The sequence below is a fragment of the Oryzias latipes genome, chromosome 12, assembly GCF_002234675.1.
Source record: "Oryzias latipes chromosome 12, ASM223467v1".
NCBI classification, from domain to species: Eukaryota; Metazoa; Chordata; class Actinopteri; order Beloniformes; family Adrianichthyidae; genus Oryzias; species Oryzias latipes.
The window spans coordinates 14,657,737-14,675,235 of NC_019870.2; the positions used below are offsets into that span (position 1 = coordinate 14,657,737).

Consider the following 17,499-nt stretch of genomic DNA (forward strand, 5'->3'; position numbering starts at 1 on the left):
ATTAAGCCAGTCTGCCACAGATTTGCTGCTGCAGTCGGAGTAACTCTCCCGTCCTGCGTCTACAAATTTCCGTCAAGTAAAACTCGACTGAAAATGTTGACATTTGACCCAGAAACACTTAAATATTCAGAGGAATTTTTTGTGTCTACTGAGAGTCTGTAAGGCATGCAGGCCCTCTGTCTACAGAGGAAACCTAAATCTCAGAACCTTGGAAAGGACTGCTTTTTTATTAATATGTTGTTTGTTTGTTTCAGATTCTGAGCAAAGTAGATGCATGCATGTTCCGTACAGCAGCCTGCAGCTATAGATGAATCTTTGCACGCTTGCATCACAACCTGTCCAAACAAGCAACACTTATGTAATCTTTTTGTAACTGTTCTCTTGAGAACTCTAAAATGTAACTGATAGAGACTTTCAGAATTAAGGTCTCAGATTTATTTGGAAGGAAACTCAAAACCTTTTCTTTTCCTCACATTTCCCAACGTTTTGCTCTCACCTGTTTGGATTTTGTGGACGCACACCTGAATGGTTTTAGGCCCCAAAACTTTTGCTTTTTTTTTTTTTCAGAGGTCTTTCCAAATTTCTGCAAAGCGTTTAAAGAAAAATTCTCTTTGCTTCTATATGGTTTTTATGAAATAACTAGAAGCATAACAAACTAATTTGTGATTAATTGACCAATTTTCAAAATAAAATAATTTTCAAGCTTGGTAAAACCTAGAAGCAGTTTTGGTTCTAATGGATAACTCATTAAAGATAAACTTTTTTATCCTAATTTTTATTATTTTTATCATTTATTTTTTAACATTTACTATTAGGTAATAGTTGTACTTTTTAGAGGCAGTTTTCTTCTTATAACAACTTCAATTGAATTTTGTTTTACGGGGGTACCAGAGAACAGCAAAGTAAAACACATAAAGATTTTTATGAAGTTCTTTCTGCTCTGAGGGAGTTTACAACAATCAACAAATCTGTTTTTTTTTAAATAAATTAAAGCTTCTATTGAGAATGTATTACGTAAACAAAAAAAGCGAAAGCTTTAACCAATGTATAAAGTTGGAGAGCGGATGTTTCAATCTTTAAATTCAAAATAACAGCCTTTAAGAGATTTTTTTTAAATGCTTCAGATAACAGCAAAATTGCCTTAAAACAAGGTGGTTAATAACATATTAACAAATAAAGAAGATAGCAAAAGATATATAAGGATATAAGGATTTATTAAAACTTTATTTAGAGTTCTTCCATATAAAAACAAGTCAATATGAAGCAACAAAACAGTTCACATCTTTAAAATGGGGATTTTAAGGTGTTCAAAAATATGTTTTAAGATGTGTACAACCAACACCCATGAACAGATGACACAAAAGGCCCAACACCCAGTTGCGTTTGTGTTCTGTGATAAATGAGGAGCAGATGCCCCTTTTTGATCTGCTGTTATTCTCTGCGGTCTGACTCCGATTCACATCCAGGCACCGCTGACATGTTGGGCTTCAGTGCTGCTCCGAGCACTCAGATAACTGCAGAAGCACCACCGTCCCCCATTCCACACATTCCAGGATTTCCCAGCAAGCATTGCAAAGCAAGCCCAAACAAGTCACGTTCTCTCCAGTCGGGGAGAATTTCACACAACTTAGGTCTCCTTGCACCTCTTCTTCTTCTTCTTTTTCTTCTTCTTCTTCTTCTTCAGACCTCGACACAGCAGCCACCTGAAAGCTTTTTACTCTGAACTGTGCTTCCTGTCTGTTTCCAATAACGAGCTGCGTGTCCTTCTGCGGCAGCTTCTAACAGCAACATGGACTGTGGTTAAACATTTTCACTAAGAGGGGTCTGCTGACAGTCATCAAAACAAACAAACTCCTTCGCTCTGTTACTCGAGGGTTCAAACACGAGGCACAGCACAGGAGCGCTGACACCTAATCTGCACGCCGAGAGGAGGAAGAGAAAGGGAAGGCAAAACGCGAGGGGCCAGGAGGGCCCGGCTCCCTGCATTCCTCCCAAGCGGCCCCCTCCCCCCCTTTGTCGACCTGCTGCCACCGAGGATGCTCAGAAACACACGACGACCTCCAACCCCCATCCTGCCTGATCCCTTCTTCCAACCCTCAGCAGTGATTTTTGACCAGAAAAACTAAATATCACAGAGAAAGATGATTTTCAAAATAGAGAAGATTCCAACCCCAAGTTGAGCTTTCATTTTGAAAGGATTGCACCCGCTCTGCATGATTCCAAAGTAAAAGCCTGTGCCTTCCTTTAAACTTTGCTCGTGTACCTTCAAACTCCCCTCAGTAAACACACGAGGACTGTGCAAACACTTCCAGGAGGCTCCAGCTCTGCGCCACCACCTGCTACCAACCATCAGCTCCGCTCAGAGCCGCCTGAACAAGCCCAACAGCACCGCTTCTAGAGCGAGCTGAGGCCAAATGCTATGACAATACTATTGCACTGCTAGAATGGATGGTACAGTAGTGCAACATTGTCAGAGCAGCTGACCTCAGCATGTGTCAGCATGTGGACGGCCATTCTTCACAGACTACACTCCAGTCAGCCCTCAACCCTCCACATTGGAGATTTGATCATTTTAGTTTTTTGGAATTGAAAACACAAATAAAAAACACAGCAACTTCAGAGCACTGAGGAGTTTCTCTTCCATCAAAACCCCTCCAGAGCTCCCTGTGCAGGTTTAAAGGGAGGTGTGGGTCTCTGTTTCATCAGCCAATGCCCTTTTAATATTGCACTGCTCATCCCAATGTCCAGTAGTGCAACAGAAAAAGGGCAGTGGACAACAACATGGAAACCATCCCCCTCAATGCACACAACATAAAAAGAAAATCAATTCTGCTAGTTTGTGTTAAAAACCCAGATTCTGTTTTTTGTGTGTTTGTGTGTGTGTGTGTCTCAAAAGAGGAACATTTAGAAAAAAATGTAAGGATGTGACAGATTAAACAATATCACTTTTCTCTATGGAGTTAAGTGAACTTCCCAACTTAACCAACACTGGTTCCCCTCACCCTCAGAGAATGGGAATTTCCCAGCATGTGGGTCCATACTATTCTCTCTAGTGAATGACATGCATTCTAATTTTGGGAGAAAATTGGAGGTTGGAGTCAAAGACGTCGGGAGGAGGGGGTTATAAACTGTCATATAAAAATCTGAAAATCTATACGAAAGACCATTTCTTTTCCTGCCACTTCAAGATTTGGGCTCTGAATTTATTCTTTCTAAAATAATAATAAAATAAAATAAAATAAAATAAAATAAAAATAGGCGAACAAACTTTACCAGGAAGTTGTTTGGCTGTGAAAACGAGCAGTTCAATTTCGAAAACAACAACAACAAAAAAGAACAACTTTCGCACTGGGAATGCGTGGTTACACAATGTACAGAGTCTATACCATGAAAGAAATGAGAAACTGGAGATCTCCAGACCACCATGTCGCTTTCTGACGCACGATCCACTTGATAATTCCTGCAAAGACGCCCCAAAGGCGGAGGTTTTCTTTAATTTACCTGCAGATAAACGTTTTCTTAAATCCGCCATACATCTGTGCGAGCGGCCTGTCCGCCTCCTCGCGCACAGGATCTGCTCGGAAGCCATTCCGGCCAACAATACGGCACAAAATTGGCAACTTGTTAGATTGCACTTCGGCGATATATAGACTTGCACGCACGGACACGCGTACACAGCAGCACCGCGGAGAAGAGGGGAAAAAATGTCCCCCCCCCCCCCCCCCCCCCTCTTCAGAGAGCCATTACAGTGTGATAAGAGCATGATCAGCCGCAGGGACGCGCGTCTCGGTCCACAAATCGCGTCCTGGTCAAGTTTGGAGCTTCCAGATGCGCAGAGCGCACGGATCGAGGCAACTCTCACTGGCGTTTTCGCTCCCTTGGGTCGCAATTAAGGACCATCTTTCCAACTTCCAAGTTTTGCAGCGAGCTTCTGACGATTTACGCAAAAAAAAGGTTACAACTCGCAGTGGACACCCCCCTCCCCTCTGTCTCTCACCCTCCCTCTCTTTCCCCTCTCTACGACCACCTACTCCTCCTCCTCTGAGAATCATGAACTGTTTCTGGCCAAGGGAGGGACGATCCGTTATAGGCAGAAGGAGAAAAGTTGTCCATAAAACAAAGGAAGCGAGCCTCTTCCGCGCTCCGCTCCTCTGTGGATTCGCACCGTCATCCCGAAAGGCGCAAAGATCAAATCTGCACAGCTTGAAGAGTCGGGAGGGGTTCAGCGGAGGTTGAAAAGGTGTAAAAAAAATCTTCCATGCACAAGCACACGGCCCTCGCAGATCCGGACTCCATCTTTGACTACTTGACATTCAGAGCCTGCCGGAGCAAATTCCTCGTTTGCATGCCTGGCGCCAATTGGTTCCCTCTTGCGCTAGTCTTTGGCTCGCGGCGCGCCATTGGTGCGCTCTCCGCCTGTTCGACACTTCCAGCGCCTCCGCCATTGGCTGCGTGGACGCGTCACGGAGTACAACCATTACCTGTTTAATGTGATCCATTCACAAATTTCTCATGATCTCCCCGCGCTGTGTCGGGACACTAATGACTTGATGTACTTTGTGGCGCAAACAGTTTCCGCACTTGCGCAGAGGATTGCCTTAAATGAGCAATTTGGCCTCTACAGGGACGTTCAACTGCTAGTTAGCGCAAATATGGACTAAACCCGGCTTATCCTCTCACTGTCAGGATCAGTCCCGCAAAATTTAAATAATAAATGCAGATCAGACTCTGGGATCTGATCTTTAAATGTACTAGAGTCCAAAAGTACCTCCAGCCCCCCTTCGCCTTCCCCGCATAGTTTGAACATGATGAATGAGGGTGCACGCTGTACTTCCTGAGGGATCAATGGATGGATCGGGTCACACGGTGCCTCAGGAGGCGGACCCCACGGGCGCCTCGGCCCCTCACGCGGCTTTGATTGACGCGCGGAGAGGAGTAGCGGGCTGTAAAATTTGGCATTCCTGACCAGAGGAGCTGAAATAATGGCATTATCCAGTGGGAGAGGGCCCACTTTTCACTCCCCACCCGACTACAACCCACTCAGTAGGGATCTGACGGTGGGGGGCAGTTTGGATATACAGGCGGACGGTGGATACTGTGATGCCGCCTGCGTCTCTCTTCACACGCACACGCGAGGCTTTTCCAGGGACTCTAAAAACTGTTCCCTCACGAATTTACGGGGCTGAAACTTTGAATCAGGACATCTTCTGTCACTGATCTAATTTGGGTTTCCAAACTCCTTCCACAATTCTATTAATAGCCCACATGTGTTTCCCCTCTTTTTTTAAAACGCGTAAAAGTCAAACATAACGGGAAAAAAAACAACATTACAATATTAAAAAATAATTCTGGATCAAAAAAAATCGTGTTTCTAATTTAGATCATCACCGTTTTATCTTTATAATTTCATAAACTATTTTAATTCATTCGTATTCCGATATATTTTCTGATATAAACCCAAAATTTCAAAAAGAATGTTTCTAGAAAGCATCAAACGTTTTTCTTAATTTCCATCTAAAAATTAGAATAATTTTAGCTGCTTTTCCCCTCAGCCCTTTTCTTTTTTCCATAAACTCACTAAAGGGTCGCTATCAATGGATTGTTTATTCAAAAAGAGTTGCACACATATTTTTTTTAAACTGATTAAATCACCAAACAGCAAGCTGCAGGTTGTGGTAAATTTCTATGAAAGTTTAAGGACTAAACTTTGAGCAAATCATTGTTAAATTTTAGGATTTGTGCAAAAAAAGAAATGATTGAAATCCACTCAGAATTTGCTGAAATAATTTGTTTAATCTATCATTACATCAACTTCACTTTTTACCACTCAATAATTGATTTGTGTTTTAATGCATCACAATTTTGCCTTATTTCTGTCTTTAATCCAGATAAAGACAACATTTCTGTAAATAACTGAACAGGAATTGATTATAGAAATGTAAGCAGTAATCTTCTCTGCATATTTTTAACTGTCAAGCCTAATTTTACAAGATGTATTTACATTTTACAGCTAAGTTTGTTTTTTAAATCTTTTTTTTGCCTGTATTAATTCTCAAAGGTTTTATATATAAATTCTACTTAGTCAACCAATAAAGTTTGTTGTCTTTCAGGGCAATAAATCTTTAGTCTAAAATAAAATTGTTCCATTTTAAATCTAAATTTAATTCATAAAAAATCTAAAAGTAAATCAAGCAGATCTGCAACATAAAGCTCTGATTCAAGTGCACAGAATCTACTTTAGTTATTTGTTTTCCTCTTGAAATTGCCGAAATAAATCTTCCCATTTAGATTTCACACGCTTTTCTATTTGGTTGAATCATAAAAAAGAACATTTGTGTTAAAAATCAATAAAAATGAATCCCAATCGTGTGAAAAAAGACAATTGTGACTCTAGGATTTTTAGCTAAAAGGAAAGAAAAAGTGTAGTTGTACTCTAAAAAAAAAAAAGGTTCATTTCTTGCAAAAATGTTTCTCCTGAGCCTAAGGGGGGAAAAGCCACAAAGTACCACTCCCTTCTGAAAGGCCTCACTCCGAACTGCTGCCTGTGTGAGGTGTCATGGGGGCTGAGAAAAACCCTTTTAAACATGGGAGTTATTGTTCCCTCTTTTCCCCCCAGCCTCCCAACCTCCGAAAATGTACCTCCTTTCTTCCTCTGCCCTTTAACCTCTCCCCAACCCCCCAGCCCTCCTCCATCTCACGTCTCCCACCACATTTCCTCTCGGCAGCTGAAGACCAAACAACCTTGATGAATCGTCATTGATAATTTCCCACCACAAAAAAAAAAAAAAAAAAAAAAAAAGTTAATGGAGAAACTTTTGGAGGGAGGAACGTTTCTTCTTCCTTCCCGTTTTAGCACCCCACCTAGAGAACCATGCTCCCCAGTCTCTTTTAAACAGGGCTTCTCACCTCACCTCCCCCTTCAGCCTCCCTCTTGAAACAGACTCTATGGACTGCATGCATGACATTCCAGCTGTGTGGGTGGCACTGCTTTTTACAGCTTCTCCAACAGTACACAGGCATCCTGAGGCACAACAGCAAAGGAACCCATGGTTCCACATATCCTCCACGCCGCCGCCCAGCTTCGCCCCTGTCAGCTCACCTGGAAATGCGATAAGGAATATCGATGGTGCGCTATCTGATGACCCAAAGGTTCATAGGGCAGAACGTGCAAAACAATGAGTTACTAAACAACACAGCTCTTTTCTTTGCCATCTTTAACTACAGGGTTCTGTTTGGGGATCTGCAGGGTAATCTAAAATTGAATTTAAAAAAACTTTTTAGCTGTTGTTTCCAAATTTGCATTAACAAGCTGGTTGACATCCACAGATATCTCCTTTACTAATCCAGAATAAAGTTATTTCACATTGAATCAGCAATTTATTTACACAAAACAAAAGCCTTTTTCTATCAAAGTGGAGAAATAATGAGACCGCTAGATAAAAATAAATATACAGATAACATTTCTTACTGTTGGGATGCAGTACCACAAAACCATTACAAATACTTTTACAAAAAAGGGTCGATTCTAAAAGAAAATGTCAAAATTCTGGTAAAAATGTGTGATCATGCTGAAAGAAATTCCTTCACATTTCAAAATCTTTTGTTGTAGCTGCTATAAATGGCAATTCAAATGATGTTTAAGCAGCAATATGTGAATGGTTTTAGACGAGGCAGTTTTTATAGAAAGGAAGAGTGTAAATCTCTTCTGTTTTTATATGATAATCATTCAAGCATCACCTATCCAAAAACATTCTTTAATGCTAGATCATCTTCTATTTTAATTCTTTCTCAATGAAAAGCATGTTTAGTACTCTTTTATTAACTTTATTTAAACTTTTCCTTTACTCTCCTTCAAAATAAAGTGTTGTTATTGTGTCTTCATGCTTTAGAGGTCTATAAAAAGGTCAGGCTAGCACGGAAAATGTTGATACTCACATAAAAAAATGCTAGTAATGTTCAGATTTTCTTTAGATTCAATCATAAATCTTCCCACTTTTGGTATGCTGGTGCAGTTTTTCCTCCAAACCTAAAAAAAACCAACCTCCTCATCATGTTGCACCACCAGCAGCCAAACAAGCTCTGCTTCCTCAAGACCTGCACACTTCCTCCCAGCAACACCTTCCATTAAATCCACCGCTCATCATCCATCCCCCCTACAACGCGGATCGGGGCCAAATTCTATTAAAGCTCAAAATCGGCCGGTGAGAATCATTGATTCCTAACAACAAAAAACCCCGACACGAACCTCATCCATAACTCACAGCTTTGACTATGTCAACTTTGTTTTTTTTTTCTTTCACTAGCACACGAACAGAGTCCAAAGGATGAAGTAGAAAAAAAAAAAAGAAAAAAAAAAACAAAACCAACCCCATTAACTAAACTTCAGAGGAATTCCTCACTTTACATACGGAATGCACATTGGGTCAAAGGGCAAAGGGCCAGAGGGGAATCCACCCTCGCCCAAGCAGGCAGGCCTTATTTAAACAAGCAAGGAATGCCTGACTGGATGGGAGAGAAGAAGAAGAAGAAAAAGGGGGAGGAAGCTCTCAGCTATTAAAATGAGCAGAGGCCACCGCTAATAAATACCAGCACTTTTTAAATTACCTGCATTGGCTGACTTCATGTGCTACTGAAATTTATTGAGAGTGTTTCCTGTTGGAGAAAAAATCTGCAGCAACTAAAGTCACAGTAGAGGCACTTAAAAGGTTGTTGGAGCAGTCAACCCTGTAAAAAATACCCTTTTTTCCTAGTTTGGTTAAGACGAGTACTACATAGACCTTTCAAAATGATGAACTGAAACATAAAAAAAAAATCCTTACAAAAACGTTTAACGAATAATGGGAGATAACTCTGCAGCTGGGTCTGTCCTCTCACCTGCCTGCTTGAGTCTAATGGCACAAACTCTTCTGGATACCTGCATTCCAGACAAGACCCAAGCTCTGGCTTTTTAGGACCACCGCGCCAAAATGTCTTACAAATGACATGCTACAATCCCCATGTCCATGGTGGAATTCTGTCCACTCCAGAGCTTCAAAGCTCAACCAGAATCCTCCGCCTTTCTGGCCCAATGCATGCAGAGGGGTGGACCTCGCTTGGCCTGACCTCGCCGACCTTCCCCCAACCACCCTGTGTCCTCATCCCCCCACCACAGCCTCTTCATCCACCCCTCCACACATCCACCCATTGATCCATCAAATGTCCCTGTCAGCCCATTGGCTTTGGAGATGAAAAGAATTTAGATTTTTCTTCTTCATCAAACCAAACTCAGGTGGATTTCAGTCTCAAATGAACACCTTTCTGAGCGACGGAAGCTGCTGGTTCAGTCGGTGCCCTTGTGTTTCAGTCGTCTCCCATTGTCAGTGTTCATATTGACAACAGATGCACCCCCCAGAGAAAAGACCTCCACATTCACAGATGTAATTCCCGCTCTGCCGCAGCCCCACTCCAAACTCTTGACTCAGCATCTTTGGGGTTTTTTTTGTGTGTGTCGTGGAGGCAGCCATTTTCCCGCCGAGTCTCATGATAACTCTACCAACAGGCCAACAGGAACCAATTACCAGACTTTGACGAGGGCGTCTTTCAGTTTAATTGCCAGCTGCTTGAAGGAATTGACTCATTTTACCCCCTAAAACTCCCCATGTAAAAATTCAGGCTTTGGCCATTTGTCTGCTTTTAGTTTTTGGACTTGTTGGTTTCCGATCAACAGGAGTCATGATACTACAGGTAGCTTTACAATCAGCTAATAATATATTCAACATAGATTTATTTAAACAAAACAACTACGTTTTTATTTGCCATAAAGACGTTTGCAGATTCCCGTTCCCTGCTGCCATCTGCTGGACGAGTTGGGTTTTGCAGATTTTTTTTGAAACACTTCAGTTTCTTTTGCAGTAAAAGTATATAAAAAATAAAACTGATTTTAATTTATCAGCAAATGAAATGAACTAGGTTTTTGCAAACAATTTGTTGTTATTCTGTTTTATCACAGGATTACAGACACGCCTAATTTCCAAGTTGTTTCAAATTAAACCAAACATTTCAATTTGCTAGAGCATCTGGTCACATAAAAAGTCAGATTAAACTCATATTAGAATAAGAGATGCAATAATAAAAAATAAATAAAATCGGATCTTCAGGGCAAAACTTGTTGCAAGCCTGTCATTTGTTTATTTATTTCTTATTTTGGCACATTTGTAAGAGACGTGCATGTGAGCGATGAGCTTCAGCTGCAGAGTACGTGTTGTGAACCAAGCAGGCAGCATCAGTGAGCAGGTTCAAGATTCAACACACCATGTTTCACTGTTTTGGATATGGGCAGAAAGTTTCAGCTCTGTGTGGTTTCCAAATTGTTGTTTAAGTTCTATGAAGGCGACACCTGAAGGCTTCCTCCCCCCGTCAGCACTAAGGAGCGGAGAATCCTTATTGGTGGGCCGACCAGAGCAATGTGGAGGCATTTCCCTCACTAAAAGAACCACTCTTTGCAGGAAAACAGAGAAAAGCTTCTGTGACCATCTGACCACAGTCAAAAGTTGATTTTATCCTCCAAGATGATCCCTATGTTTATCATAGACTTCCTCCAGAATCTGGGAGTGCAGAGTCTGGAGCATCAACTAGAAGTACTAGTGTCAGCACAACCACTTGATCGTAGTTTGGCAAAGGAGATGGTGATCGACTTCCGGGCCACATCGTGCACTTCTAGGGAGCATCCAGGGCTCAGACACTGAGGTGATGGACCGCTTTAACCCTTGTGCTATCCTATGACCCCAGCCTTATATTGACGTGTTCTCCCTACCATGACAAAGGTGGATAAAGGTGGAGAGGATTTCATGTAATCCATGGACACCAGTGAAGATCGCAAATCATTGAAGAAAAAAGGTTCAGCGAACTGTCTAATGGGTCTAGATGACCCAACTCCCAATGTTAAAGTGCCTAGGATAGCACAAGGGTTAAGTACCAGGATGTTCACCTCAACAAGAAACGGGACTGGACTAAAAAGACAGACAGGAAGGGCTAAGGTTGCCTCCACCTTGTGAGGAGGATGAGGTCCTTTGGTGTGTGCAGGTCTCTCCAAAAGACTTTCTATGACTGTGGTGGTCTCTGCTCTCCATAATGCTTTGGACTGCTGGGGAGCAGGCAGGACAAACCAGGACAGAAAGAGACTAAACAAGCTGGTCAGGAGGGCTGGTTCTCTTCTGGGCTTTTCACTAGACCAGGGGTCTGCAACCCACAACCCAATAGAGCCGTTTGGGTCTGTTTTATTACTGCCAAACCCCAGCAAGAGCCGCAAAGCTCCACTTCATTGTTTAGAAAAATACACTTTTTTAAGTATTTGTGCGACCATTCAGCCATTGATTTAAAAATGTGTAGCTTTTAAATATTTACGATAATTATTGTTGTAAATATTCAACAATAAATCATTATTGTTGAATCATATCTATTTTAATTCCCTTTACTCTCGACAGCAGCAGACAGAAGTTCCTTTTTAAATAAAATGTCAAAAAAAAGTCATTTTGCTGCAGCAAACATACTTGGATAAAGAATGGAAGTCAAGTATGGTATTTTCTACATTTTGACTGTGGTAAAATCTTCATCTTGTTTTAATTTTACCATTTAAATACAAACATGAAAACATTAAGGAAGAAAAACAAAAGTATACATGAGCAATTATTTACCTTAAGATAATATGTTCTTGAAGCTTACTTTAATATTAAACCATCACTAAATAAAATAAAGTTAACCAAACCCATTTTTTATTTAAATCATTAGCATTCTTTTCCTAAAGCTATAGAGCCGCATGTGGCTTCTTTACACCAGGCTGCAGACCCCTGATCTAGACCCCTTTAAGGAGGTGGGTGAGAGGAGGATGATGGGAAAACAGAAATCCATCATGGGCACCACCTCTCATCCACATCAGACTGTGGAGGCGATGAAGAGCTGCCCCAGAAGCAGACTGTTACCGTACCACTCAACAGTCTAACGGCTGACGCAAATAACGGTTTATTGTTGATGATGCGTTCACTGCACTACATTTTTCTGGTATTTGTTGCTTATGCATGTATACTGTAAAAAAAACGTTGATATTTTAAAGTTTTTCTGCCATTTAACTTTTCCGATCTTTGCACTTTACTGTTTGACTACATAAGATGTTGTGACAATTGAATTTTGATTTTAGGTCAGACGATTGGAGCTTTCTCTAATTCAGTATAAAATTTGAACACAATTAATTTTCACGTTCCTCTGTTTACAGCAAATAAGCTATGGCCAGGAGAGTCCCCTTACTTTACCTTAAATAGACATTTATTCAACAAATTCTTCCAAATTTCAATTATTTAGATTCGACCAAACAACTCAAAAGCGTAAAAAGAAACTTCCAAAAGAAAAAGGTTAAAGAAAGAGAGAGTCATTACAGTTAGAGTCATGTTTATTTACAGCAGAATCCTGAAGGAGGAGGAGGAGGAACTGATGAAGAAAGAAGGGTTAAAAGTCTGGTTCAGATCAAGCGCTTCAGGATCCATGTTTCACTACACAGTTCTTAATTTATTTATTCACCATTTCTCTATACAGAATCCATTCAGCCATAATATCAACGCACCGACAGAGCTGAAGTGCTCTGCTGGTGGAGGGGAAGAGGGGGGAAAAAAAACCGTAAGAGAAAACAAAAATACAAACGAAGGGGCTAAAAATAAAACAATTTTCTATAAAAAAACTTCATCAATGTGATCATCACCTGTTATTTATATATGTATATACACACAAACATATTATATATGCATATAATATGTTATCTTATGTTATAAAATATTATATGCATACAGCTTTACAATTTCTTGCCATGTCCATGAAGAGGTGAAGGGCGTTCGTGGTTCCACGTCAGATTAGTTCTGATGTTTGAGGTCGGAAACCTGACGGTAATCAGATCAGCCTTTTGTCCGTCTGTGAAGTCGGTGCCGACTGCAACCGTTCTGAGCCTGTGGCGCAGTGGCGAGCTCACAGATCCAGTGCGTCTGCGCTGGCCAGCAGAGCTCAGGACTGCAGCAGCCCTGTTAATGCAACCTATGAAATCATACACTGTACATTTATCATGCATGGCCACATAGCAAAAAAAAAAAAAATACAATTGGAAGAAGAAAAAGAAAGAAAAAAAAAGACAGGTAACGGCACCGTCTGTGTTCTGCCGTGCACTCACTGCTGGATACCAAATGTAACAGTAAAAACATCCGCTGGGTTCACTGCACGCTCAAATTTCAGGGTTTGAAATGGCAAGACGGATTCCCCCTCCAGAGGTCCAAGCAGAAACTATATGTGGAGACGAAATCCATACATCCCAACCCTGAATTTACACCATCACAAATGTTCAGCTGGTATCAGCCGAGGTGAAGCACTAACATTTAGAAAATTGAGACGTGGTTTAATGAACTGAAATGTTGTGAAGCATATTTCGAACCCCGAAAAACCTACATCTTTTTTTGAACCTTTAGTGTTTCTTGTGGCCAAAGTTGGGCTTAAATTTAAGATGTGAGCAACTGTTTTATCAGGACGACGAATGACGACGTATCAAAGCCAAACAGACTCACCCCGAAAAATCAACACTAGGGAAATGCTCAATACTGCTGTTTTTGCCTTCTGCAGAGAAACCAATTAAAAGAAAAATAGGCTCCTGTTAAGCTTCTTTGTTTCTTAAAGGCAGACACACAGCATTCCAGTTCGGCTGGTGTGACATCCTGGGATGGAACTGCTCAATGCAAACCTGACCGGCGTCACCGCTTCCCACATGGACACGATTCAAAGGAACAGAGTTAAAAACCGCTCGCTCTCTCGCTCTCACACTCACTCACACACATTTGTACACAGGAGCAGGAAACTGTCAGTCACCATCAACAATGCTCCCTCCTATTAAAACAAACAAACAAACAAAAAACAAACAGACGCCTGAAAACAGCCTGTGAATGACGGACACTCGCTTGTTGACTGGAAGTCATTTCACCAAAGTCCAGCTGATGGCTGGCGTCAGTTTCCCACCCCGCTTCAACATGCTTCCTAACACAAATACAAACTCAAGATACCGCAAATACATGTGTACACATATATACAAATAGAATCTAACCCCACAACCCGTCTTTTTTTCTGAAGGGGGGGGGGGTAACCATTTATAATGCATCATTTCTGTATATGCCAAGAATAAAACTTTTCTAAATAAAATACATAGTTTTTCTGTAAAGAGGGGGAGGGGTGTGTGTGTGTGAAGACAGCAGATGAACAGAGGAGGAGGATGGGGGGCGTCAGGACCGCCAGGGAGGAGATGGAACTGAAGTAGAAAACAGGAGGAGGACGGTGGACAACGAGGAGCCCTCCTCTCCTGTGTGTCGCTCTGCTTCGGGGCACCAACCAGTTGTCTTCATTCGGTTCAACAAATTTAAGTATAAGGACCACAACAACTCTTAAAAAAATATGTATAAACCCCCCCGGGGTGTCTCACAACCGTAAGTCCACAAAGAGAGAGGAGGCCTAGTCTTTGAGCTTAGTTGTGGAAAGCAGGTGAATAGGAGATCCAAAAAATTTTTATAAAAAAAAAAGGAGGCCTGATGAGTGGCACCGACCATGACGGGGGGGGGGACGGGGGGGGGGGGGAACAAGATGATTTACAGAAAAAAGAAGACAGGGCGGGGACCAGATCAAAAACGGCACAGACAGGATGTGCTCTAATGAGGAGAACATAAACAGAAAAAGGGGGCGTGGAGATGAAAACAGCGACGATGCGGGGACCGTTGATGAGCCATGTTGGGGCATTGATCCTCACACCAGTGTCCTTCTGGGGGAAGGGGGGGGGGGGGGGGGGGGGTTCACAGAAGTTTAGTGGAAAGCATGAACAAGTGATGACGACACGGCCTCACTGAGTGTGCCCTGTCTCCTTCCCTATGGTGAAGGGAAAAGATCAGCAGTCTTCTCCGCGCTGGTTGTTCATCTCCAGGTGCATCATACCTCCAGGAAGCGAGAGCTGCTGGCCTTTGTGTGGAAAGGCTCTGACCACATGCGCCGCAAATCCCCCTGTCAACACCAAATCAGAGTTAGGAAATAGAAGAATCCCTCAATCATACAGCAGTAGGGATGTCTTGATCTGATCATCGAGAGGTCGGGTCTGATCACGCCGTTTGAGCCTAGATCGAAATTGGATTTTCTATCCCGATCAGGGATCAGATATTTATTTTATTACTAATATATCCATCAGTGATGGGTATATTTCAAGCTTATCATTTCGAGTCTGCGTATCTTGAACGGATTGTGACATTCTATCGTCGTAAAGCGCAACAGAATACAGCACCAGTTTGAGGAACAAAACCATTTGGGTACAAGATATTCACAGCTTCCAGGCTCAATAACTCTTTTAGTAAATGTTTAAAGCTGAAAGCAAGTGTCTCTATTAGTTTGTCCTAATGCACACAAAAACCTTAATAAAATAACTTCTTTTATAATGAGAAATACAGGGAGATGGCTGCCAAAGGACCGTCTACAAAGTGCAAGCAAAGGTGATAAAATAAAGAAAAATCAATAATCTCTTTAAATCTACTTAAACTAATAAATGGTTACATTGATTAAAGTTTGTCATGAAAACTTAAGAACATGTTTGTGCTACAACAACAATTTTAAAAGAAAGTCCTCATTAGTTTTGATGAATTTTAAATACAATGAAATTGAATGGAGATATGAATCACAAATGAGCACAAATGTTGAATAGTTTTAATGACACTACCTCTACTGTCACCAAACTTTCTTGCATGACTAATTATCACCTGTTTACCGGTTGATAGTTACGTTTTTTTCTAGTGGCTAGTTACACAATATATATTGCTAATATATAGTAATATATATAACCTTACTAATATATGGTGCACATATTTTTCTGTTTTAGTAAATGTTCTTGTACCTTCAGGTAGGCCATGGTGAGCAGAGGCAGCAGGGTGAAGGGAACCAGGTAGAGTAGAGCAGGCTGAGCTGCACGATGGATCCGAGAAGCCACGGTGGCAGTCAGGAGTCCTAAAGGGATGCACACAAACAAAAACAGCTCTAAAAAGGGCCAGAAAGAAGTCTAGTTTGGAAAGGATCTAAAGCCACTGACCTCCAGAAATACACTTCATGCTTAAGACAATAACTGTGACCTTTTGCATGTATTGATTGGTTGCTTACCAACAAAGTATCCGATGAGGGTACAGTGGAAATAGGAGACGCGCTGCATGCGTCCGGACATGTTACCCGGTCCCGGTACTTCACCATTAGCTTGTTTCTTGTAGTTGTCATAACGCAGGACGAAACATAACAGCAGCCCCGGCATTACGATGTCTCCGATTCCCAGCATTGAGAAGTGACTTCCTGTAGAACTACACAGAGCAGAAATAAGGTTGAAGCAGCAGGAGGCAGTGACGTCATTCGCCGTTGTTGTGATGTTTGTGGTCGACCAAATTACTACAGAGGTGTGAGGAAGTTGCTGCCCCTCTTTAAGATTTCTTATTTTTTCCATGTTTTCCAAACTTAAATGTGTCCCATCATCAAACACAGTTCAATATGAGTTAAAGACAACACAACAACACAGCTAAATAGAAAATGCAGTTTTCAAATGTTTTTTTTTTTATTAAGCAGGAAAAAATACTTTATTGTCCTGTGTGAAACACTGATTGTCCCTTCTGCTAAAAACATAGATTAACTGTCTCTAATCAAGAAATCACTGAAACAAGATGAAGTAGGCCAAAAGATCCTCAAACCTAGACATCATGCCAAGGTCTAAAGACATTCAGGAACAAATGAGAAAGAAAGTAAAAGAGATCAATCGGCGTGGAAAAGGTTATAAAGTCTGTTCAAAAGCTTTGAGACTCCAGTGAACCACAGAGAGAGCAGTTGTGCACACATGGAGGAAGCATGGAACAGTACTGAAGCTTCCCAGGAGTGGCCGGCCGAGCAAAATTACCCCAAGAGTCCTGCGAAGACTCATCCAAGAGGTCCAAAAAGATCCCAAAACAACATTCAAAGAACTGCGGGCCTCACTTAACTCAGTTAAGGTCCGTGTTTATGACTCCAGCATCAGAAAGACACTGTAAAAATGACATGCACGGTAGAATTCCAAGACGAAAACCGCTGCTGAGCAAAAAGAACATTAAGGCTCGTCTCAATTTTGCCAATAGACATCGTGATGATCCCAAAGACTTTTGGAATTATATTCTAGTCTGATAAGACAAAAGCTGAACTTTTTGGAAGGTCTGTATCCCATTACATCTGCTGTAAAAGTAACACTGAATTTCAGAAAACTAACATCCTATTAACAGTAAAAAATGGAGGTGGTAGTGTGATGATCTGGGGCTGTTTTGTTGTTTCAGGGCCTGGAAGACTTGCTGTGATAAATGGATCCATGAGTTAATCCGTCTACCAAAAAATCCTGAAGGAGAAAATCCGGCCATCTGTTCGTGACCTCAGCCTGATACGAACTTGGACTCTGGAGCGAGACAATGACCC

General features: G+C 41.5%; 1 protein-coding gene and 2 non-coding genes across 3 annotated transcripts in view; all 3 read right to left on the reverse strand.

Annotated features, from left to right (window-relative positions):
* Positions 1-2,394: 2,394 nt before the first annotated feature.
* Positions 2,395-2,499, reverse strand: mir301b (microRNA 301b). The gene has a single exon (NR_107153.1). It is a non-coding gene; the product is annotated as a microRNA 301b (primary transcript).
* Positions 2,500-2,687: 188 nt separating this feature from the next.
* On the reverse strand, positions 2,688-2,791 carry mir130c (microRNA 130c). The gene has a single exon (NR_107154.1). It is a non-coding gene; the product is annotated as a microRNA 130c (primary transcript).
* Positions 2,792-12,403: 9,612 nt separating this feature from the next.
* sppl3 (signal peptide peptidase like 3) overlaps positions 12,404-17,499 on the reverse strand; it is a 31,225-nt gene continuing 26,129 nt past the window's right edge. Inside the window, exons 9-11 of the mRNA XM_004074817.4 lie at positions 16,183-16,373; positions 15,923-16,032; positions 12,404-15,045 (exon numbers count right to left, since the gene is read on the reverse strand). Coding sequence (XP_004074865.1) covers positions 14,974-15,045; positions 15,923-16,032; positions 16,183-16,373 — 373 coding nt within the window. The 3' untranslated portion in view covers positions 12,404-14,973. The remainder of the gene's footprint in view (positions 15,046-15,922; positions 16,033-16,182; positions 16,374-17,499) is intronic.